Raw genomic sequence first — 23,874 nt, forward strand, 5'->3', positions numbered from 1 at the left:
CTAACGCTCTGTCACGGTGAGGCAAGGACTGCATCATTAACACATTTTTTTTTTTAAATCTTGTGCTGGAAAGACTTCCTGATGGCCATCTCAGGAACTTCCAAGGACAGCATCATCTCACAAACAGTGCTTACTTCCATCTTGGTCGACATATGGATGCTCTAATCCGCAAGGCACTGAGCTGAGTGTTTTTCACAATCATTTGAGCAGATGTTGTGGGACAGGAAGCTGAGGCATTGTAGGCTGATTTTGTGAAATGACACCCGCCTTTGCCAAGACTGATGCAATGCTGTGCCGGTGAATCATCAGCCACCTAAAACCCTAAACAGTGATTAGCATGTGACACTAAATTCTGCAAATATTTGATATTTTAAACAACCACATAGAAATGAGGTGTGTCTACCAGTAAGCCAGGTGAGAGGAAATTCCCAGAAATTACAAACCACACCAGAAGCAGTTGAAGAAAGAGTGCTGATTATTTTTTTTCAAGAAACAACACTTATAGTAGCTGTTTGACAAAAGAAGAAAAACTTAAGTCCTGTCATAACAGGTGGTCATACACTTAATGTCTCTACTCTTTGCTAAAAGCTGTTTTTTGGTGTCTCTTGTCTCCTGTCCTGCACTGACTCATAGTTGATGACTTTCGACCCCATCCTGTCTACAGTGTTAATTCAGTCTCTTCCAGGGTCCCTACCTTTTCACAGACAGTCAAACTACTTATTCCAAAGTCAAGAATACATGTTCATACTCAACTCTTGTATGTATTAACTTAATAATCAACTAAAGCAGAGTAGAAGTAGAAGTAAAATCCAGACATTTGGGTGAATGGGTGAATGCTACCTTGTGTTCGCATTCTTATTTTATCTCATCTTAGCTTAAAGGCGCTTTGAGTGGTCAGTATGACTAGAAAAGCAGTACATAAATACAGGCCATTTACCGGTCACATTTAAAAGTACAAGAAAAAGCATCACTTCTCTAAAACCTTAGTCCAGCAATTGCAGTGGCTTCGCAGTAATTAGCTGCTTTCTGGCTCCACACAGACACAAAGGTATAACGGTTAAATGTTCAAACACAAATGAGGGATTAAAGAGGCTGAGAAACAATGGAGGTGGAAAAACGAGAGGCAATCTAATTAAGATCTCAATCACTCAATTAGACTCGAACAGGAGAAACAAATGGCAAATAAATTCTTTCATCATAACAACTGGTTTAATTGCTCCAAGACGAGGAACTGACATCTGGCATGCCCCCCTCCAGACTGCTGTGTGGTGTGTGTGTGTGTGTGTGTTTCATACACACACGCACAGAGAGAGAGAGCTAGAGAGGGAATTCGGTACAACAACATAAAGGGATTGGAAGGGTGGGAGTTCAACGATGAGTGTGCTTTTACTGAGCCCTGACTGCGTTTATGAGCGTGAAACTGCCCGAGTGCAATGGAGCAGCAGCCTGCTTTATCCATCCGCACTTCACCCACATGGTCAGTGGAGAGAGGTTGAATTAATTGGATTGGGGGGCGTTTTTTCTCACGAGAGCACGGTGCTCAGACGTAGAACGAGGCCGCTCGCTCTTTGAGAAAGAGGAGTGGCGGTTTGGGTCGACACACAAACATGTGGCCTGATTGTCCATCGACAACCTGAGAGAGTTTGTGAGGCGCGGTGGTGGCCTGAGGTGCCGTGCCAAAAACAAAGACAAACTCAAAGGGAGCATTCACTTCCCTTCCCTCAGCCTCTGTTTCTCAGTACTCAGCTGCACCACGTCTTGTTATGAGTCTGTCTAACCACTTCCTCATGCTGCTGGCAGAGAGGTCAGGGTTCAGTCAGGTCCTCCGACAGCCAGAACAGCCTGCAATAACAAGAGCGCTTGAAATGAGAACTCTCTTCGTTTTCTCTGTACAGCGTCTACCTTTTTTTCCTCTACCTACAACCCCTCTCCTTTCCCTCCTGTATCCATAAATCATATTTTTCAGTTAATTTGTCTCACAGGTGGCCTTGTTGGGCACACACTCCATGCATGTCAATATCATCCTGATTCTGATCTTTGTCTGAAGAGGATAAAGGTCAAAAACAAACCCTTATCTGAAAGACCTCTGAAATGAGACAAACAGCCACAGATTTTGAAACAGCATTCATGCAGGAAGACGAAGAAGCCGGATGTGTTGCACAAAAATGATGAAATCTATGAAAAATGTAATAAATAATTAAAAGGGTTCAGCGCCTACAGCAGCACTGATAGATGGTGGTTCGCTGATCTCCACTCAGTCACTCACTAACAACAAAACACAATCGTCTCTGTGGGGAGTGGCACAGTTCCTGAAATCAGTCCACTCATTTCGTTGCTTTAAAAAAGGGGTCTCACCTGCATCAAGCACTGAACAGGCGAGGATATGCTGACCTCTGCTGGTGAGGAAGGATACTGCAGCTATAACACAATATGTATCGAAACTCGCCAAAACAAGATTCAAGATTCAAGATTCAAGAGTCTTTATTGTCATTGCACATGTCAATGAAATTTTCATTGCAACCCCCATGTTAGATGGTAAGAAAGATAAGACTAGAAAGAGTGAATAAAATTAAGATAACTACAATAAAATAAAATAAACCAACATGCAATAAAAAAAAATATTCGTGAAGCAATTAAAAATATACAGAATGAAAATATACTTAGGCAATAAAATATACTAAACAATAAATTTTTTAATTTACAAACAAAGCAACAAACCCACGTATGTAGAGTAATGCTACTTAAAATGTGCTAACTGTTAACTTTAACAGCATTCAGGGATTCTTGAATGTACTTTGAGTGTAAAACTTGTTGCCCTTTTTACTCCTGGTGAGGGTATCTACAATTATCTACATGGTTCATCTGATGCAGATGTGGACACCCTTAAATAGAAGCTGAAATTCTTTATCCTCACTGTCACTGTTCACATTAAGATACAAGAGTCGAGATACAAAACAACCCTCATGTTAAATTTCTGACACATTTCAATTCACAGCTGAAGAATTTCCACCATTTGTAAACTTCAGTTCTATATATTCTCCTCCAACAGGCCTCAACTATATGTATATTACTGATGATATTAGAAATGTCTTATACATTTTACATATAAATTGCACATATTGAGCACCAAATCTCAGGTAAAAAAGTTATGTTTTACTAAAGCTGTTCCTTTAAACAGATTCAGAGTAAAAAAAAACACTGCTTTGTGTCTCAAGCTGTGTTTTGTATCTGCTGGGTCCATCCTTCATACGGTACTTATACTGTTTTTTATGGCTGCTCTGTAACAGCAAATTATTGTATTTTTACACTTTTGGTCAGGAGTAGATTTTAAAACAGACTGTATCAGTGTGTTTTTTATTTCATTTTTCCTTTTTACAATCACCTAAAAAAAACTCCCTGACGCATTTATGAGTCCTTTAAGTTTTATGTTGCTCCAGAGATGACAATAGTCCTCGAGCTAGTACTGAAAATGTGTTGAGAAGACACATTGCAGAGACTGTAGTTGCCATATTTCACACCATGTGGGCTGATCTTTATTTTCTCTGAGCTCTTACTGTTGAACTGCACGCTGTCTGTTGACCCACATGTTGTATTCATGAAAGTAATCAGAAAAGATTTTCTCCGCTATTTCAATAATGTTGCACAAAATTACCACACAGACAGCCATGCACCCACAAGAACATAACAGTTCCTCCCACATGTGTGTCCAACGGCCATGTCAAGCTACAAATACATCATTTTGTAAGATATTAGTGTTGATGTTGCTATAAATTACCAGCACACTGTATGATTGTCTGGCGCTGAGAGGAAAAATATGGTGAGAATACAACACATTGACTGCTGGTGATATAATTATATTGGGACTATAAAAAATCAAAACATGCCATACAACACTTCTCCACGACATCATTATTCTCCTCACCAAACTGGTTTTTGGCTGGTGACTGAGGTTGTGTCCAGTTTCTTTATGTACATCCTATAGATCGGTCACCCAGCCTATAGATTCACCATTTTCTGACATTTTATAGCCCAAACAACTAATTGACCAATCAAGAAAATAATCAACAGATTAATCAACATTAAAACAGTCATTAATTGCAGCCCTAATCCAGAATGGCTTTTAAGGAGTGACCGTTAATCTCCTCCGCACCTTCACAAAAATAACAATTTCCACATATTTAGAAGAAAATTAAGAAAAATAAATGTTGTTGCTGGCTTGTTATAAGATTTCAGGGAATATAAAGTCATTACAGGCATGTTAAAGTTATTTCATATAGTGAAGATCAGATCAAATGGGTCGGACAGCGACAATAAAAAGCAGATGCAGCACGCTGGAGAGAGGCTGCTGAGATTTGATGGTGGAAGTTGTTCCATCACTGAAGTACCAGATGTTTACATTTGATCTTCAGCAGCAGTTCACTATCCCAGAGGGAGCGTGTTGGTATTAATAGGTCAGAATGGTGTGGGTGATATATAAGTCAGTCTAAGTGGGTCGGCGATGTGGTTCCAGGGACGCTCTGACGGGTCAGCAGGCAGACTTGGAGGTGTATTTGCACATTTCTGGCGAGGGTGTCCATCGAATGGCTTTGACCTCTCAGGTTGAGTTCAGTATTTGTTGTGCGGATGATTTATAAATATTTCCCTTTGGTCTGGCCAAGGGCAACAAATCTCACTGAGGGAAAGCTCTCTCTGAAGTGAGGCCATGAAAGTCAGGTCTGTGAGATGCCTGCATGATTACACACACAAACACACGCTTCGCATGGATATATTCACACACACACACACACAAACAGATCCACAATCTGCGATAAATCTGCAGCTCATCAAAGCAAAATAACCCTGACCAGGTGACCAGGAGCACTTCCCACCTACTACCACGACTGCAAGCCGAGATCCTTGAAAGCTCCAATCATTGTGAATTTGCATCAAAAACAGAAAGAGGCAGTCATCATCCAACAAGGCTGAGATCACAGGAAGGCAAACGCTTTGACACGCAGACAATTCGAAGACAACACTGCGTATTTAAACCCTCGAGTTATGTTTAATGAGGAAAAAAAGGGAAATTAAATTAGGTTATTGCACAGCAGGGGTGGACGTTATGAGGGTGAACTGATGAGGCACGTCTCTTTCTGCCTGAATATCAAAAGGTTAGAGCCAGGGATCAAAAGAGGATGGCATTCACTGTGTGCCAACATCACAACAACCAATTTGTTTTTCCATATTTATTTATTTTTGTAGTTTTTTTCAGGTAGTTACAGAGATTTGAAAAAGATAATGTTGGATTGGTGGATTTTTTTCAATCCAGCCAAGGAGAACTCATCCTCCTAAATCATATTCGGTCACCTACATAAACAAAGACAATGATGGTGATACACACTATACAAATACATTTGACTTTTGATCTGCTTTGTTTTAGCCTGATCTGCACATTTTGATCATTGTGCCAGCACTGCATTGATGTTTGGCAGCTGTGATCAGAGTTTGAGTCGAGTTCAGAAATAACAATTTGAACATAATAATGACATGCTGTCAAGTGACCCTTGTCTTCAGTGTCAGGACTTTAAAAGAAGCAGAAACTTTCGAAGCTTCAGCGAGTGAACTCTGATCTCATATCATATGCCTGACTCTGCAGATGCTCCAGTTCAAGGTGAGTTCCAACCTTTCAGAAACGTCAGATTTTGAGCCACGACAAAGGCCAAAATGTGGCCTGCAACAGACAAGTGACGCCTTGTTTTTAGCCCAGCTGATGGCTGGAAACGCCTTCTGCTACGTGGAAACAAGATTCCAAACTGAAGCCGTTGTTAGTTACTTACCAACCGGTTAGAGGAGTAAACAGTCAGCAGTCAATGACGGTATAAAATGGAGCAGAAATAGTTCAAAAGTGTTTAATTAACACAGCCACAAGACATCTTTGAGCGTAAATGTGTCATAAATGTGCACAAGAACTATTAGGCTGATGGGTCCAGTAGTATTCGAGACAGACACACACACAACCTGGTGTAGATAACTATCAAGAGGGGAAGAAGTGCACAGATCTTTGGCTAAACTACAAGTAGCAATACCACAGTAATAAAAGACTCAATTATTTTCGACATTTTACACACGTGAAAGTATGTAATCTGCAAAACGTAGGCTACATAAATTATATAGAAGTAAAAGTACTCATTATGCAGAATGACTCCTTACAAAAGTGGATAAAAACCTGTCAAACTATTTTTTTTTTTTCAACATACTGACAACTCTAACGTTCACCAATGATGGCATAAATCATGAATGGATAATTCCATTTAATGAATATTTATAAAGCCATCAGATACAACTTGCACTTATAAAGCATGTAGTTGGTGCACTTGTTAGAAAGTGGTATCCAACATCGTGATACTGCGGCCTGTTAGGCTGGAGCTGATTATTTAATATACTTGTGGACAGTCGATATCTGATATTCACGTTAACCTTTACAGCAGCTGATCTGAACCTTTTCTTGATTCTGAGCCGTGTTGACCAGAGATGACCAAATGTGGAAGAAAGGAAAAAAAATGAATACAGATGTGTTAGTTTTACAGCCTGCTTACATCTAGTGACCTCCTGCCCAAAGAAAAGTTTCCTTTCAAGTGTCTAATTGGATGGTGTGATAATACTGCCTCGTATTTCTCGCTCAGCTCTTAACCGCCGGCTCCGCTCTGTGAAGCTGATTTGAAGTCAGACTGAGTAATATCTACGATCCAGCTTGACGATAACTCAGCAAATGAAACCACGGCTGAGACGGGAGAGAGACTTGGAGCGTTTGACCTTCTGACCTCCTCGCTACTGAAATCCCAGCGCTGTTGAGGAAGTGAACCCCCCAGAACCACTATATCATCATCAGCCACTACAAAGCAAAGCTAAAAGCTGATTCATGTTGGGCAAGAGGAAGCAAATTAAGCAGCGAGTCGGGAGTTAGCCTCAGCCCGGTCTCTGCTAAATGGAAAACAATCAGTGGCTGTTCAAGAACTCTGGACTTCTGTATTGATTGTGCATGCTTTAAACACAAATCACCTGTGTAACGATCCACTGATACAAGACTGTGTTATTATGATATTAAAGTAATAGTTTAACACTAAAAAAAAAAGGGCAACACTCATTTCTTTTTTCCCTAAAATTGAACGAAAAGGTTGATGCCACTCTCATGTCTGTGTGGATCTTGAGCCGGGAGGCGATTAGCTTAGCTTAGCATCACTGCTTTAAGCTGTCGTCCACCAAGGGAATGGCTCGTGTCAAAGCACAGCTTGCTGTTTTTACCTCTCTGTTTGTCTAAACTAACAAGATATATTGTGCTAATTAAAGTCCAGGTGATTTAGAGAGTAGCTTGTAATGTATTTCCGAGTGAAACAGGAAAGACAGGAGGGACATAACGTTGAGAGGAATTCGATCTAAATGTTGAAAAGTAGGCCTGTCATAACAAACATGGAGAATTGCAGTGATTCAGAGTTGGATGCTAGCCTCCATTTAATCGTACAGGACTACTCGCCTCCTTCAGCGCCTTTATAACCTCCCCTGTTACCGGAGCAGGCAGACGTAACCCTCATGCTGCAGGAGGTGGAGGCTTACTGCTACCCTGACGGTGTATACAGACAGAGTAACAGCATCCACCAGGGAGGGGAAGACAAAGGGCCTGAAACCTCAGTGCTTTGCTTTGAGGTGAAGACACACCGATGTACGATGCCGTTGCAAGCTTGCTAGCTATTGAATCTTAGCTCTGATCTGCTAAACACTGACGACTGATTGATGGGTGGATGTCATGATATCATTTATTGAAATTGGTTGGTTCAAGCGCTTATGTGAGCATATTTTGTTTAACAGGAAGAAAAAACGATTGGATTTTGATACAAGAATACAAATATGACTGGGGATGTGATGTAAAAGGGTTCAAAAAGATTTTTTTTGTATTTCATCCGGACTTTAATGAGGTTCAGAGGTGCTGGCGGGTGGATTTTGTTACAGCCAGGCAAAGCTGTTTCTCCCTGTTTCCAGTGTTTTGCTAAGCTAGCCGGCTATTGGTGATAGCTTCAGATTTATTCAAATTTATTCAGCGTTTTCAAATTTAATATTCTTCTCATTTAACTCTGCAATAAAGCAAATGAATGTATGTTGAAGTATTCCGTCAGTGTGAAATGCCACTTATAGCCTGCCCACTGCGCTCATTTTGATTATATTCAAGTAATAGTTTGACACTTATATAAATATGCTTATTTACAGACTGGAAGCAGGGGGAAATTAGCCTGGCTCATCCTGAAGTTCAAAAGTACACCTACTATACTAGCACCTCTGAAACATGTTGTATCTCATTTGATTAATACCCACAAATGTGTTTTTACATTTTCAAACATTCAGCTGCGATAAACTGTGGGTCCTGAAGTGATCCATACTTTTTCGTAGATTAATGCTGCAGAAAGTCGAATCCTGATTATTCTCACCGCTCAGTTCTCTATCTGTGTCTTTAACCTGAATGATATGGAACAGTTATCCCATTTACATGTAGTCTTCACTGTAACGCTGAAGCACCCTTCGTGTCAGTGGTCTGTTTCGGCTGAACTGGCAACCCAACCAGCATGCCATCCCACGACACCACAGTTGAAAACGGAGCGGCTCACAAACGCCAACATCAAATCAAAGTCAGTCCTCCAGACTCACAGTTTTTTCATCCAGTCCTCATCACGGAATCAAACACAGCTTTTTCCAACCGCACTAACAAGCTCGAGCTAACACCCTCAGGCCTAAAGCAATGTCTTTAAGATGATTGAAGCAGCCAGAGGTGGCCTCAGCCATATTTCCAAGCACCAAGCAACCCCAAAAGCCTTATCCTATTAAACCACATACACCGTCTCATGTGTTGCGCCACGAGCAGACATGCAAAACTGGGGCGATTTTCCGTTTGAGAGCGAGAGATTATTGTGAAAGAAGTGGTGGGAAGGATGACAGAAGGGAGAGGGAAATGTGGCGGTCTGGGTCCATCTGTTTCTTGCTAAGTCAATGAAGGGAGGAAGAAAAGCTGAGCAGATACACTAAGCATTAGTGGTTAACCAACTACTAATGAGGGAAAAAGAAAAACATTGAACTCAGATGAAACCATTTAGCATACAGTGGTGTACGATGTCCTTACTGGGTTTCAGGGTAAGATGGCCAACACTCACGTAAGCCTCATGTGTAATAAAACCAAAGGAAGAGAAAGAAGTGGAGGTTGGGCCTGGTTCTAATCTATCTGTGCGTGTGTGTCTTAACCCGTCCTCGGAGTATAGGCATCTGGTTTAACGCATGTATCCAATGCATGTACTTCCACACCTTTGATACAGCAAATGTCCGGGGCACCCGGCTCTAGCGGAGCCTTGGCATGTAAAGCTTGATCCTCCTGCCAGGGTTTTGGGCTTGAGGGTTTTCATTCCTCTGATCGCCTCTCTTCCCTCATATACCCCCACAGCCCTCCCCCTCAAAGCTCTGGAATAAATCCTGGGAAATGAGAGGGCCTCCTGCCCCCTCGCTGCTACTCATTCCCAGGTGTGCAAATCCCAGGTCAACCCAAGATCAGACAGTAACACTGCCAAAGTGTTAGATAGAAGAATAATAAATGACGGCAGATAAAGAGGACAGGGGGATGTGAGGTGAGCAGCAAGAGAAAGGTGAGAAGTGGGGAGAGGAAAGAAAAAAAAGCAAGATGAAATAAAAGAAAGAGATGGAAGAGACAGAGCTTGGGTTTGGGAATGTGAGCCATGCTGAAACCATTCAACTCAAATCAGCACCATGTGTCCTCCAGAGCCTTATTATCCCATAAATGAACTTTATTGAGGCAACAAAGTGCTTTGGAGCTCTGCAAAAACATTAAAGGGGCCTCGCCTGTCTCGGCCTGGAGCCAAGAGTAGTCCAGTTCCTCAGGGGACTAATGAAAAAAGAGGGGCCCCTGGCCTCGTGTTCACTGCCCCCAGTGTAGCCTCACAGGCTGGCTGGCCAGCGCTGCTTGAGTAATGGCTTATTAGAGACAGAGAAATAGTAAGCAATTACACCAGGGAGACAAATATGGCACAGACCTCTTGACTGACCTGACCTGTGGAATTAACCAGGAAGGAAGGATGACAGACGAAAGGTAAAACAGCAGGAAGGAAGGAAGCAGTGGGGAGAAGGAGGAAAAGAAAACATGATATGACAGGACAGCAGGGCCGGATGACTGGGCAAAGCAAGCAACCGCCCCAGTGTCCTCTCTGTTAATTTGATTACTTGAAAATATGGGGGAAATTTGCAAGAACAAAATCAACTGTGGCCTTGCATCATGAGCAATTGTGCTCACATGGTGCATTTTCCTAAATAAACGGACACTCAGGAATTCTGTGCCAGGTAGCATTATTCTAAAAACTGCCATCTACAGTCAGCAGGGTGTACTGCAGGTTTCACATCATGGTCTGTTGACAGGTCTTGGAGAGCACAGCTGCGTATGTGAATATGAAATAAGTTGTATGAAGCCTTTTGTGGCTCCAGACAAAGGAGCACAAAGTCAAGTGGTGCTATTTGAGTCAGCGTCGGTCGGGGCTGAAGAATAAGAGGCTTGCAGCTGGAGGTCACATAAGCCGCAACTAGCATAACAAATCCAAATGTCTGACGGAACTGCTGGCGGTCCGGTTGCATTGTGGGTAATGAAGGCACATTTTGAAGAGAAAGGAGAATGTGTGGAATAAGAAAGATAATATCTCTGGTTCTGCTGCATCGATTTTCATCCTGTCCTGTCCAACAAGGGGCACAACAGTAAATGTTTGGCCTTGGGGCCTCCAAACAGATTAATGTGGCCGTGTAGGAGAGGAAGGGTGAAAATAACCACAGAGATACTAAAAGCGAGGGCAGACGGAAAAAAAGAGGTTGAGAAAGCTATGTCATGCGTCAGGTGGCCATAGCCGAAAGCTTTCACGATTCCAGTAAAACACAAGAAGAGGCCTCTGAGTTTCTGCATGGCGGACAATGCGAAACAACTCCTCCAGTGAAGGAGTGGCGCAGAGGTGGCACACTGCTGTGAGAGATGACAAACGTTCGTGACAGCTCAGAGGACTGGAAGCAAAGCTGTGGGCGTGTATCTGATGTGTATATAACCACCCGCCTGCTTCCTCAGCCAGTTCACCACTCATGAGGCATGCGGTGGACGGCCGGGGCTTATTCCAACATAAATAAAGTCTCTGATCCTTCTCGGGATGACGAATTTTATAAAGATGGGATTCTTTGCGGCCGGGAAAGGGGTTACAATGGTAAACCAAATGGCCGCAAGTAGATGTATGGGACTGATTAGGACCCTGGAAATGAGATTAAAGAGAGATCTACCAACAGATTGAATTGTATTTGCCATAATTGCTGAGAACAGCTTATTCAGTGCAGACCGCAAAAAAGGGAATCATAAAACTGAGGAAGAAGGAGGAGTGGAGAGGAGGGACGGCTGCCACTTGAAACCAGCAAGCGTTTCTCAAAGGAATCAAACCCAGAACAAGTCTTGTATCAATTAGAGGGTGTGTGCATGTTGTGTGTTTGTGTGTGTGCGAACACAGGATGGGATACGGGATGAATTAGCCCTTACTCATAAACTTTGAGGTCTGCTTGAAGCTTGTATGAATGATTTTTTTTTTGGTAGCATTAGTAATCTTGATTATTTTCTAAAGAAAATGCCAGTTTGACCACGTCGTACTTATTAAAGGGAAAATTCCCCTGTGCTCAGTAACCGTGCATGCCATGAATTTATCTGGGATGAGACAACAGAAATAGCCTTGACCTCTGTTCACAGCATCCCGGTGATGAAAAATAAATCCTGTGAGGAGAATAAGACCAACAGACAAATCAATAGAGGCACGGGCTCAAAGATAAAAGTGAGCGCCGTGTGCCAAGGAGCTGCTCGCTCTCATTCCTGGTTTGATTGTACTTAAAGTGAAACCACATGAACTGAGCTGTTCCCACAGGGGAAGTAAGACTGTGTGCAGCTGAAAGCACACAAACCGTCTAATGTATGATTTAAAGCCCCAAAAAACTGCTATTTCTCCGTAACATTAAATATTCATGGCTAAATGAACAACAATCAACATTGAAGTCCAGGAAAACAAACTCAGCTCATCTGCTTCATCAGACTGTGTCATTTACCTCCATAACTGTCACCCAGGTTTGATTAAAATATTGTTAAATCCTCATTGGTGCAAGAATGTTTGCATTAGCATACTTAAACAAGTGAGGACAAAAATAAAAATACAGAAATCTAAATAAGAACCAAAACTGAGTTTGAGAGAAAATAGGCCTTTAATTTAAAAAGACTCAGAATCTGTACTTAGATACAGCAGTGTTTTGGGCTAAATGCTAAATGCTAACATGCTGATGTTTAACAGAATGTTTACTAAGTCTTAATTTAGCATGGTAACACTTGCTAACTATCCAGAAACACAAAGTACAGCTGAGGCTGATGGGAATGTTTTGCAGGTATTTGGGCATAAATCAAAATATTTAACAAATTGATAGTTTAACCAGATGGTGGCGCATTTGAGTCATTAAAATACATTGTCTGGAGATCATGAGTACAAAATTTTGTAGCAATCCATTGATTAGATATTCAATATTTCACAGTATAAACGAAAACTTTGACCTACTGATGGCGCTAGAGGAAAAAGTCAGGAGATTATCACAGGCTGTAAGATTCAGTCTGTCCAACATTTCGTGGCAATCCATCCAATAGTTGCCGAGGTATTTCAGTCTGGATCACACTGCTAGTGTGGCTAAAAGCTGCAGACATTTCTTATACTGTAATATGACAAAATACACAGAGCAAAGATTTAGTTTTCTATGTTAGGCACTTTTATTGATTTTGTATTACTGATTCACAAACACAAATATTATTGCCAAAGAAAACAACCAATTTAAACAGATTGGTATACAGAATATTTATTTGGAGATTTAACTGGATGCAATTTATAGTCTATGTAAACCGTAGAGGGAAGACAGAAAGAAATATTCATAAAAGTTAGTGTTAATCCCTAACGTCTGCATAACAAAATGCAGGAGGTATTCTTTTTTAAACGTTAAAAACAGAGTTTTTGGCCAAAATATAAAAACAGAGAGCGAGCAGGTTCACTTGGTAAGATGTGTTCGCTGAAAGGCAAAGACAGGAGTGCTTCAATAAACTAAAGAGTTTGTCTATCCACATAAATAAAAGAATCTGTTCTATTCTTATCAAATGGCATCCTACGGTAAATGTTACCCTGAACGTGTTCTGTGCCGTTCTACTTCCAGACCTGCTGAATATCAGAATTGTCACACTGTAGTACAGTAATTAAAGTAGTACAAAGCTATGAAAAATATATCAGTGTAAAGGCATACGAGACTCGCTCAACAATCACAACACCACTACACTACACCATCAAGAGTCACAAAGAGCGGGCTCAGGGGTACGCAACCCTTGTTCTAGGAGAGGTGCAAAGTTCACTGCTGCATAAAACAGGTTTTATATCCAGTCGAGCCTCAGCTGGGACGTTTGCTGTCTTTTAAAGGGGTTTGGTTTGAATTTAGTGATGCAGAGCAACAGATATTAGCAGCTAAAGCTTTGACAATTGTGCTTTCCATCCACATTTCATACTCTCTCAACTACATGTACGATTCCTAATAATCCTCCCTGGTGTTGAATCCAAGCATGCAGATATTACAGCTTCCAAAAACAACTACTGCCTACCCCTGGGCCACACTGACTATTACAATTTCTATCAACTTGGCCAGCCAAGTCTCACCACTAGAGGACACTCTGGTTTCAACAAAAAGGACGACGTGCCACTGCAAACTGTCGGACACAGCAAGAGATCTCCACTTCACACCCACATGACTCAAATCCAGCACAAACCGGACTGATGTAACCAGACTGTAAGAGTGACAGGACTGTCAAATCTGTCACATAACTATCTACCATATACCAAAACGGCGAGTAGTTTTAGATTTGGATGATTTTACCCTCGTCAGGTCTTTGGTATTTGGTGTTATTCTGAAAACACATGTGCTAGTTTGGACCTCCAGAAGATGACAACTCACACAAAATGAATACAGTCTCAAGAAAGCAGCTGAAGTGTGACCACTGACATGAACAAGGACAGGTTCAAGTCTGTCTTAAAACGATGCTCAGATGCCCGTATGTACACTCGAGAGTTACTGGAAGCTGATCCCTTCTTCTGGACCTGACAGGATATCCTAATAATGTATTCCAATGTAAGAGATGTGGGTACAGAATTGACTCTTTTTGTTGCGCCTCAGCAGGGAAACACTGTCTGAACACACAAACTCCCACCTGATGCGACTAATTCCCACTGCGGAGGCCTCATCTCTTACACTGGAATCATGTTAGGATGGGATCTGCTCAGTGACAGTCAGATTACAGAGACCAATAACTCCTCCAATGTACAGATTTGAGGATTGCATTAAAGGACAAGTTCACAATTTTTCAAGTCTGTCTTACTCACGTGCTCATATGTACACTGAAACAGATTTTGTGTGATCACAAAACACTCTTATTCTGTGAAAAAAATGTATTCCAAAGTCTTAAATTCACTCTTTCACTGCAGCTCAACAGCAAAGAATTTTACTAGAAAGACTGGCAGATATCAACTTCCAATACATCTATGAGAGGTGTGGATTTAACCCCTTATCACTTATACTGGAAGTGCATCAGGCAAGCGAAACCCCTTTCAGTGTTCATATGGGCACCTGACCATTGTTCAAAGACGAACTTGCAAAACTGTGAACCGTCAAATTCTAGCAAACGCAGCCGTTAAACACGAAAACATGCCGTATGAGAGCTGACTGTCAGGTGGGAATGTGAAAAGTGGTCTGTGTTCATGTCCGTTTCACATTTCAGCTGAGCGTTTCAACAAAGAGCGACCTCCACTGCAAACAGCTCCCACGTGACTGAGCATGCTGTGATAGAGCCGCATGAAAATACACAGATTTGCGTAATCATTTATAATAGATTTGACAGAGATGTGTGGGAACGCATCGTCACATACCAGACTGCAGGAGAAATGTTCCTGCAGATCTTTACATCAACATTATCTCACAGGTCAGTTTGATACAACAGCATTTTCAAATTGATTTTTAGTTTGCTGCATTTCTGCTGAAGTTGAATAATCTGCAGTTATTCACTTTTACTCAGATACAGATTTAGTTATTTGGGAACCAAAGTGCAGCTATGCTACAAAAACGTGGATTTCTCAGCAGACACACACACACACACACACACACTGGAAGGCCACAGGGGCCACAGCAGGGGAACTCTGCAGCGGGAGACGTGAGAACGGAGAATTTGAGTCAGCGGGCAGCGTTTTGTTTTCAGAGGAAGCTTTAACACACAAACTCCTGTCTCATGCGGATGATCTGGAGCAAGGCGGCCTGGACGTCCTCATCCATGTGGCCCTGTGGGAAACACAAGACGGGCTTCTGTTAGTCCCTTCGTTCCATATTCCTCGCTGCCAGCTCTGTCGTTAATTACTCACGTTAACAGATCAGGTGTTTTTTGTTGCCGTTTTCAGGTTTGATGAATGAATCTGCAGCCTGCTCTCACAGGATCTCAAACCATTACACCTACCATTACATTTTCCTCAAATAATCAGGCTTCCAGTCAACATTCGACAACACATTTCACCCAAGAGTAAACACATGAATTCCCTCGTGCTTTTGGATGGTGACGATGTGCTGAAAGTTGTTTTTGAAACTTGGCTGAAAAGCAAAACCGCGATTCAAAAAAACACGTTTGATTTCATAAACATCTTTTCTTTGTTTTCTACATATCATTCAATGCTTGCAGCGGTGTGATCATTTACTGGTTTACAGTGCGCTGCCAGCGTGTCAAACAACCCTTCGGAGATCTGTTTCGCCTCTCCAAAGTGTTGACTGCGAGCTAAGCAGAGCCACGCTGCAGCTGCTGTGGCAGACCCACTGTGAGTTGGAGCAGCTTTGAGCTCCTGTTTGCACCTCTGCACCAAGCTGGACGGTGTTTCTCACGATTACTTTCTGTTGCTGTTGGTGGAAATTTATGACCAGTCAGTAACATTCATGAAGGGAAATTTAGTATAAGTATTAAACAAGACGGGAATGGCCCAGGATTGACAGTGCATGTTGGATGCTTTGGGTTTGCCAAATGTATGAATTAATCTGCCCTTTATGTGTGTTTTAATGAAATCACTCATGTCTTTTAAAAACAGTCCTGTCACCAGTTCCACTATTCTTTCATAAACTTTGCTCTCAAATCCAAACACTGAATCTCTGCGAGCTCCTTTTTGTCATTCTTAAAATACATTCTTAACCTACATTATTTTAACTCGGACCATTTATGGGAATGAGACAAAGCAGACAATGTTCAGAGTTTAAGGAAGAAAATGAGACAAGTCTCACCTTCAACAGAGATGAACTTACCTGTGCTGCGCTGAGGAGATGAGTTCGATAAATTGAAACCACCTCCCTGTGTTGCCTCTCAGCATCCTTATCGAGCAGAGGAGAGGGAGAAAGACGACACAGTGGTTAACGTGGATGCCTTCAACAGCTGGCTAGTGCTGTAAATACTTATGTGGTGCAGTGACTTAATTCGAACTCCATGTTATTCTAAATCTTAAGCTACATGTAAATGTTAGGAAGCATCTGAAGACACGTATGTTATATGAAAGGAGCAGAGAGATGTTGAATTCTTTTTACCTGATTCACCAAGTAACTGAGGTACACACAGTCTGATCACTATTATAAATAAGTCACTGAATGTACTATTTGTATGTTTTATTCTATGAATTACCTGATGAGCCAATAAACTGAAATATCAACCACATAACGCATTCGTTAAATATAAGATGTTATGTCAGTTAGTGCTTTCTTCTACATCCCTGATTCCAAAAAGGCTGAGACGCTGTGCAAAACGTAAATAAAACAGAATGGGATAATTTGCTAATCCTTTTTTACATATAATCAGTTGCAAACAGTAAAAAGACTGTATATTTAATGTTTGAGCTCATCAGCTTCATTGATTTTTGTAAATATCTGCTTAATCTGAATCTGATGCAGCAACACGTTTCAAACAAGTTGGAACAGGAGCAACTAAAGACTGAACGCTCCAAAAACACCTGTTTTACCTGTTTTCAGGTAAACAGGTTGATTAGTACCGGGTAATAGTATCATGATTGGTATGGCAGTGTCATCCTGGAAAGGCTCAGTTGCTGAACTAATGTAAGGAGATTCAGGATCGTGAGGCTAAAATGTTGCTGTAAGAGCTTTGTCAGAAAACTCTGGAACTATCACTGAGTGAAATGTCTAAAAATAAAGACGTTATTGCCTCTTAAAGTTGTTTTTAAGTCAGTCACTAACAGAAGGACAGTTAATGTGCAGTAAATCTCATTAAGTACAAATCAGAATATGCATAAGTTAACATCATTTCCTGTAATACATATTTCAGTATGTAGTGCGTGTCCACTTACAGCCAGCTGCTGCTGTAGGCTCTTGATCTGGGCTTGGAGTGTGTCAATGTGCTGCGTCTGTCTCTTATTGGGCGCGTTGCTTGTATATGCCAGCTGGGACAGACCATTCAAAGCCTGCTTCAATCGCTCAACATCTGTCAACAACTCTGTGATCTGACACACGCACAGATATTAACGTTATTATTCATTCATCTTTCATCACTTCATCAACCACCTGACAGAACGAAAGAAGAATTTCATCCCCAGAAATAGAAACAAATGAAAAATCTGACAGTCTTTCTGAATATTACATAAAAAACAATGGTGGATCATCACATTTTTAACTTTAAGCAGTTACATTTAGCTATCGTGCAACACACTTACTGCCTGTAACAGACATACTTTAAATGCAAAATTGACTCATAATTCAACTGCGATGTCAAAGTTTTACTACCTTCTTGTCTTTGGCTTCAGTCTGCTGAGCTGATGTCTGGATCCTCCTCTGAAGGTCACAGATGGTGCTGAGAGACTCATCATATCTCTCTTTCAGCTCCCCAATTTCTCTTTCAATGGCACGTCCCTTCTCCTGGACAGCCTCCATCTCTGTCCTGGCCCTGCTCTCGCCCTCCCTCGCCTTTGTGGACTCCTGGCGGGCCTCTTCACACTCCTCGGCTAAGCTCAGCAGCTTGTTGCTCAGGTTGGCAGCCTCCTCCTCCAGCTGCTGCTTCTCCTTCGTCAGCTGGTTCATCTGGTCTTCCTTGTAGCGAATTTCCTCGAGAGCCTGCGTGGCCTGAAGGAGCTCGGACTGCAGGGCGGACACGTCTTCAGCCCTCTGGGCGTTGTTCTCCTCCTCTTCACGGAGGGCCATTCGAAGTTTAGCGACTTCAGCCTCCAGGGCTTCCTCGGACTTGGCCTGTTGTTGCAGCAGAGCAGCCTGATCCCTGCGGCATTCCTGCAGTTCTTTCTGTAAGGCACAAACCCTCTGGGCCTCCTCCTGCTGAGCCTCTCTTGCTTTCTTGCAGTCGGCCTGGGCTTGCTGCATGGCGTCGTGGAGGGCTTTCAGCTCCGTGTCATACGTTGCTATCCGAGTCAACTCTGCTTTCAGACGCTCCTGGAGATTCTGGATCTGACTGTTGCAGAGGGCGTTCTGGTCTTGAAGATCAGCCTTCTGAGACGTTACCTCCTTGTGCTGCTGCTCTAACTTGGCCAACTCCTGAGCCAGTTCCTCAAATCTACCCTTGAACTCTTCCTCCACATCCTTGTGCTTTTCACTGGTAACTAGAGCAGAGTCTAGTCTCTGTTGAACAGATTTAATCTCGACTTGTAGTTTCTCTTTCTCCTGTTCGTTGCTCTGCCCGGCAGACCTTTCTTTGTTATACATCTCTTCCATTTCCAACAGCTTGACTGTCAACTCCTTCACCTGGGCGCTGTAAGAGCGCTCTTTTTCCTCAGCCGCTGTCAGTGGGATGAACTTGGACTGAATAGCCTCCTGTATGGTGTCAAGTTCTTTCTTCTGAGCCTTCAGTTCTTGGGTAAGCTTTACTGTTTCCTCCTGAGCCGACACGTACATCGCTGACGCTTCGTTTGCTCTGTTCTCCGCCTCAGCAACAGCAGCACTCAGCTTGTCTGTGGCGGCTTTGTGCTCTTTCACGTGTATATATTCATTTTCATTCTCTGACAGGACTTTTTCCAACTCTTCTTTCAACTTATCGTTTCCTTCTTTCACGTTCTTCAGTTCTTCCTTACTTTCTTTCTCCTTGGTCTGCAACCTCATCATCTCAGCTTTGACACTCTCTAAGGTGGAACTTAACTCCATCTTCACTTGCTCGTGCTGCCGTCTGGGAACATACTCTCCTTCCATGCTCTGTTTCAGGGTCTGGCTCTGTGCCGTCAGCTGCAAACACTCTTCATCTCTGTCTTCGCATCTCTTCTGCAAAAGTTCAAGTTTCTTCACGAGCTCGGCATTCTGAGACCTCAGAGCATCCATGTCGCTCTGGCGTCCCTCGCTGGAACTTTGGAGGCTGCTGATATTCTCCTGCAGCGTGGTCCTCTCGGTCTGAAGCTGATGAACTTGTGCCTCTGCTTTTCCGTAGCGCTCGCTGGCTTCCACCAGTTTGTCTTCCAGCTCCTCCAAAGCTGTTACCATGTTACTGCGAGCTTCCTCGTGGTCCTTCATTGGTATAAAGTCAGTCTCAATCCTGCTGTTGAGCTCATCCAGCTGCTCTCGTAGTATGTCTCTTTCCTCCTCGCTCTCCTCGACCTCATGAATTAGATCCTGGCTTTTGGCAGTCAAATCCACCAGCTTCCTTTTCAATGAGGCGTTCTGCTCTTCGAGGGCAGCCTGTATCCTCTGTTGCTCCTCTGCAGACATCGCCCCTGATCCTCCCTGGGATGGCGGGCTGTCCAGCTTTCGATGGAGCTCTGCAACCTCCTCCAGCACGCGATCGTAGTCTTCCCTCAGCTCAGCGAGCTGACGTTCCTTCTCGTCAACTGCATTGGTCAGCAGGTTCTTCATGTTGTCAAACTTCTCAGCTGGTACTGTGTTGCCATGTTTAGTCTGGACCTCCTTCAGCTGGGTTTCCATTTCTATAAGGGTTTCTGCTAGTTCATCCCTTTCCGCGGACAGAGCTTCCAGGTCTTGGTTCAGCCGCTCTGCTTCAGCCGCTAGCTGGCTCTCGCTGCTCTTGTACTCCTCCAAGGCCTTCTCGCTCTGTTTGAGGCGGTTCCGAACGCGACCCACTTCAGCCGAAGCACCTTCATACTTGGCCTTGACGTCCTGGAGCTGGGCGCGCAGTTCATCTGCAGCCTGGCCTCCTAAGTGTTCCTTAACAGCAACTACATGGGCTTGCAGTTGTTTGACCTTACACTCAGAATCCAGCATCCTCTTCTGGACGTCCCCCAAGGCGTCCTCCAGTTCTTGAACCTGCTGGTCGGCCTGCTTCTGGATGGTGTCTCGGCTCTGAACGAGCTCTTGACACTCTCGGTTTTTACGGTTCAGGGCAGACTGAAGCCGCGCTGTCTCCTCCTCCGCCGCCTGTTGTCTTTTCTTGACTGCCTCGTGTTCACGTCGGAGTGCATCCAGTTCACTGGAGAGGTCCCAGCCCACAGTGGGCTGAATCTTCTCTGGAGGTCTGGACAGTGAACGCGACACGGCAGGATTCTGGAGCATCTGCAGAGGAAGAGAACAAACTTACTGATACAAGCACACACCGACTGTGACAAAAATATTAACTATTAGTGATTTCTATGGAAAACCAGCCACTTTACTTGAGAGTACGGAATAGAGTGTGACTGCTTTGTAATACATTCACAAAAGACTGACTCATTCCTAAGGCTGATGAGGTTATAATTTTCTTTTTCTGAAGCCAAGAAAGAAAAGAATCAGGATCTGAATACTGTATTAGCAGCTGAATGTGTATGTAAGTGCTGCTGTAAGCTCACCATTGCTGACACATACTGCTGGCACACTACTAACACTGTATTTCAGACATTTGCAAGTCAAATAAAACTATTCCACAGACAAAAACTCACCTGATCAGAGTCCAGGCTGTGAGCCTGTTTGACCAAAGCGTTTTCTTTACCTGCAAAGACAAATATAACCTTCAAACCTACTCATACTTTGCTGGTGAAGTTTGACATAATGGTGTCAAATATGTCTTCATGATTCAAGAAATGGAAGGAAACTAACCTTTGATAACAGACTGCCCAGAGTAGTCGCCCTGTGAATCCATATAGACACACACACATTCATTAGAAATGCTTGAACTGAGGTGTCTCGACTGAGGAAAAGACATTTTTTTATGCTACAACCTCGAATCCAGAAAAGTTGGGATGTAAAACACAAATAAAAAAACAAAACATTAATTTCCATATTAAATGTGTTTCTGACACAGTTTCAGGAAGTGTTCCTAAATTAACATCCTTTATCCAATGATGTGCTCACAAAGCGGTGAACCTTGCTACATCCTCACTTGTGACGACTGAGTCTTTCCAGGATGCTCCTTTCATACCCAATCATGATACTATCACCTGTTACCAAGCAACCTGTTTACCTGTGGAATGATCCAAACAGGTGTTTTTGGAGCGTTCCACATCTTTCCCAGTCTTTTGCTGCTCCTGTCCCACATCCTGTTATATTTTTGTTTTACACTTTTCCCAACATTTCTGCAATCAGGGTCGTATACAGAATGCTTTAACAGCACTGATTTGTGAAAAAAAAATACTTTAATGTTCATGTGTATTACTGTATTAATTTCCTTAACGCAGATAGACTTTGGTACCAGTATACTCAGTGCACAGAGCTAAAAGTAATGCAGCCTGATACAACAATCCTGCAATAAATCCTTCAGTACTTTCATGAAGGTTATAATGTTCAGTTTTTGTTGAAACTGTCGTTTGGAGGATGTACTTAGTGGTGTTCTTGAACTGTATTGCATGTACTGCATTATAGAGAGAAGAAGTGCTGTTATTCAGCCTACCCTCCCTGGATAAAATAACATTTTATATATAAATCCTCCTCCAAAATGTCCACACAGTTAAATCAACACCTCTCTAAAAGAATTTAAAACACAAACCTTCATGAAAGTTGTATTAGACTGCATTAGCTTCAGGCAGGTGTAACTAATTAACTTGCAACTGAGTGTATGTATACTAACAAAGGACTGAATTTTAAAACTTTCAGACTTATTGAAACCTGATCTCTCAGGACAATAAAATATAAATCACAGCTTGAGAAACACTTAATATCAAATATATCACACCCAAATACTTTTGAACTAAGAGGATTTAAGTCTCAAAGTAGAAATCAGATATGTATATGGTCACTGACCAAAGTACTCCGGAGCTGGACCTTGACAGTCTCGAGGCCTCGAGCCCCGTCCTCTCTTTCTTTGGCACTGAGCAACACCTTCAGCTGCTCCTTCTGATTTGATAGAAGAAAAGCAAAGGCATGAGTTAGTCAAGCAAAAGGGAAACAGACACTTTAAGATGAATAAATGACTGATTGAATGATGGGAACACAGCGGGGGTCTGGGTTCACTTCCAAGAACAGTTTATTTATATCATTTATCAAAGGGAATACAAACATCTTAACTGAACTGATAGTATTGAAAAATGCATTTAAATCTTATAAAAATCAATATTTGTACATAGATGCTCAGATGCCACACATCATTTGTTAAGGACTTGTACATACTGTGAGCTGCTTGGGCCTTTTAAAAAACTCCACATACCTGCTAAATTATTCAGTGTTCTGCAGTATGTGCTTTTGTCACAGTGAAGCTGTTCCAGCAGCAGAATATATTAAAAGCTTTTCACAGACAAGCTTTAATAGGAGAGTAGCTCTTTGAGAACTGAGAGTTTAGTTTTTGCTGGTCTTTCTTTACTAACTTGCACAACAAGACTAAAACAGTGGAACTGTGGAATTTCTTTTGTAGATTTGTTTCAGGAAGTTGCAAAGGTTTGAAGTGCCACAGCACTTGACCTCAACTCCTGAATGTGTGTGGAGCTTGAAGGATGTTAGCCAGTACTATTAAGTCACAGTCAAGTGGCATTTCAGACTGTGAAGCCTTCCTTTTCCCTTTCCTTCTCTTTCACATGTGCAGTTCTGTGTTGATACAGCACCAGCAATATCCTCCAAAATCATTCCCAGGCTTTCATCTGCTCTGATTCTCTGGTTTCAGAAGGTCACAGTAACTTGAGACTGTCTGTAAACTGCACTCATGACTGCTAATGCTGTATGATAGTGGCATGCTGATGATCATTCTTACAAACAGGTTGCTTTCGTACCTCTTTTTGAGTGTCTTCAACAGTTATTTTTTCCTGCAGGATGGAAAAAAAAGATCATATATACAGTCAACTGAGAGATTCATAAATAACAATATATCACTAAAATTCATTTAATTGAATTTCAGTGTTGGACATTGTTCTGGCAGGTACATTTAAGGCATCGCTGAAGCTTAATGTAGCATTTCAAAGAAAGCCATCAGAAGCACGTGAGGTCAGAAATGGTAAAACATTTCCTAAAATCACATATTACCTTTATTATCTTAGCAGAACTATGATACAAGGTCAAGACAGCGCGACTCAGGTCAGTTTTTATTATCTTATTTGCCTTATATATGCAGGCTGCTTGCCTTCTTCGCCGTGCTGTACAGTTTTTTTTTTTTTATCGAGCTCAGTAGCTCTTGCTGTGTGGTTGTGTTGTTTACCTGTGTGAGCTGTTGCTGTAGCATGTTGACCTTATCTAACAGGGCTCTTTGCTCCTGGTGGTAGTTCCTGAGACTTTCCTGCAGGGTCTCATTCTGCCTCTCCAAGTCCTAAAACACACATCCACACATAAAACCATAAATCTTACAAACATAAAATAATCATGATCCCATTACTGAGCACGGCAGAACTAATAATTCAGCTGTACTTT

The 23,874-nt window shown here is 42.3% G+C and overlaps 1 protein-coding gene across 2 annotated transcripts in view; it reads right to left on the minus strand.

Moving 5' to 3' along the window:
* Positions 1 to 12,826: 12,826 nt before the first annotated feature.
* Positions 12,827 to 23,874, minus strand: part of uacab (uveal autoantigen with coiled-coil domains and ankyrin repeats b) — a 45,537-nt gene continuing 34,489 nt past the window's right edge. For both annotated transcript variants that reach the window (XM_041937362.1, XM_041937371.1), the window contains exons 11-19: positions 23,666 to 23,773; positions 23,244 to 23,276; positions 22,285 to 22,377; positions 21,145 to 21,175; positions 20,988 to 21,037; positions 17,911 to 20,625; positions 17,478 to 17,630; positions 16,432 to 16,497; positions 12,827 to 15,432 (exon numbers count right to left, since the gene is read on the minus strand). In XM_041937362.1, coding sequence (XP_041793296.1) covers positions 15,361 to 15,432; positions 16,432 to 16,497; positions 17,478 to 17,630; positions 17,911 to 20,625; positions 20,988 to 21,037; positions 21,145 to 21,175; positions 22,285 to 22,377; positions 23,244 to 23,276; positions 23,666 to 23,773 — 3,321 coding nt within the window. In that variant the 3' untranslated portion in view covers positions 12,827 to 15,360. The remainder of the gene's footprint in view (positions 15,433 to 16,431; positions 16,498 to 17,477; positions 17,631 to 17,910; positions 20,626 to 20,987; positions 21,038 to 21,144; positions 21,176 to 22,284; positions 22,378 to 23,243; positions 23,277 to 23,665; positions 23,774 to 23,874) is intronic.

Source organism: Chelmon rostratus, chromosome 1, assembly GCF_017976325.1.
Source record: "Chelmon rostratus isolate fCheRos1 chromosome 1, fCheRos1.pri, whole genome shotgun sequence".
Taxonomy (NCBI): domain Eukaryota; kingdom Metazoa; phylum Chordata; class Actinopteri; order Chaetodontiformes; family Chaetodontidae; genus Chelmon; species Chelmon rostratus.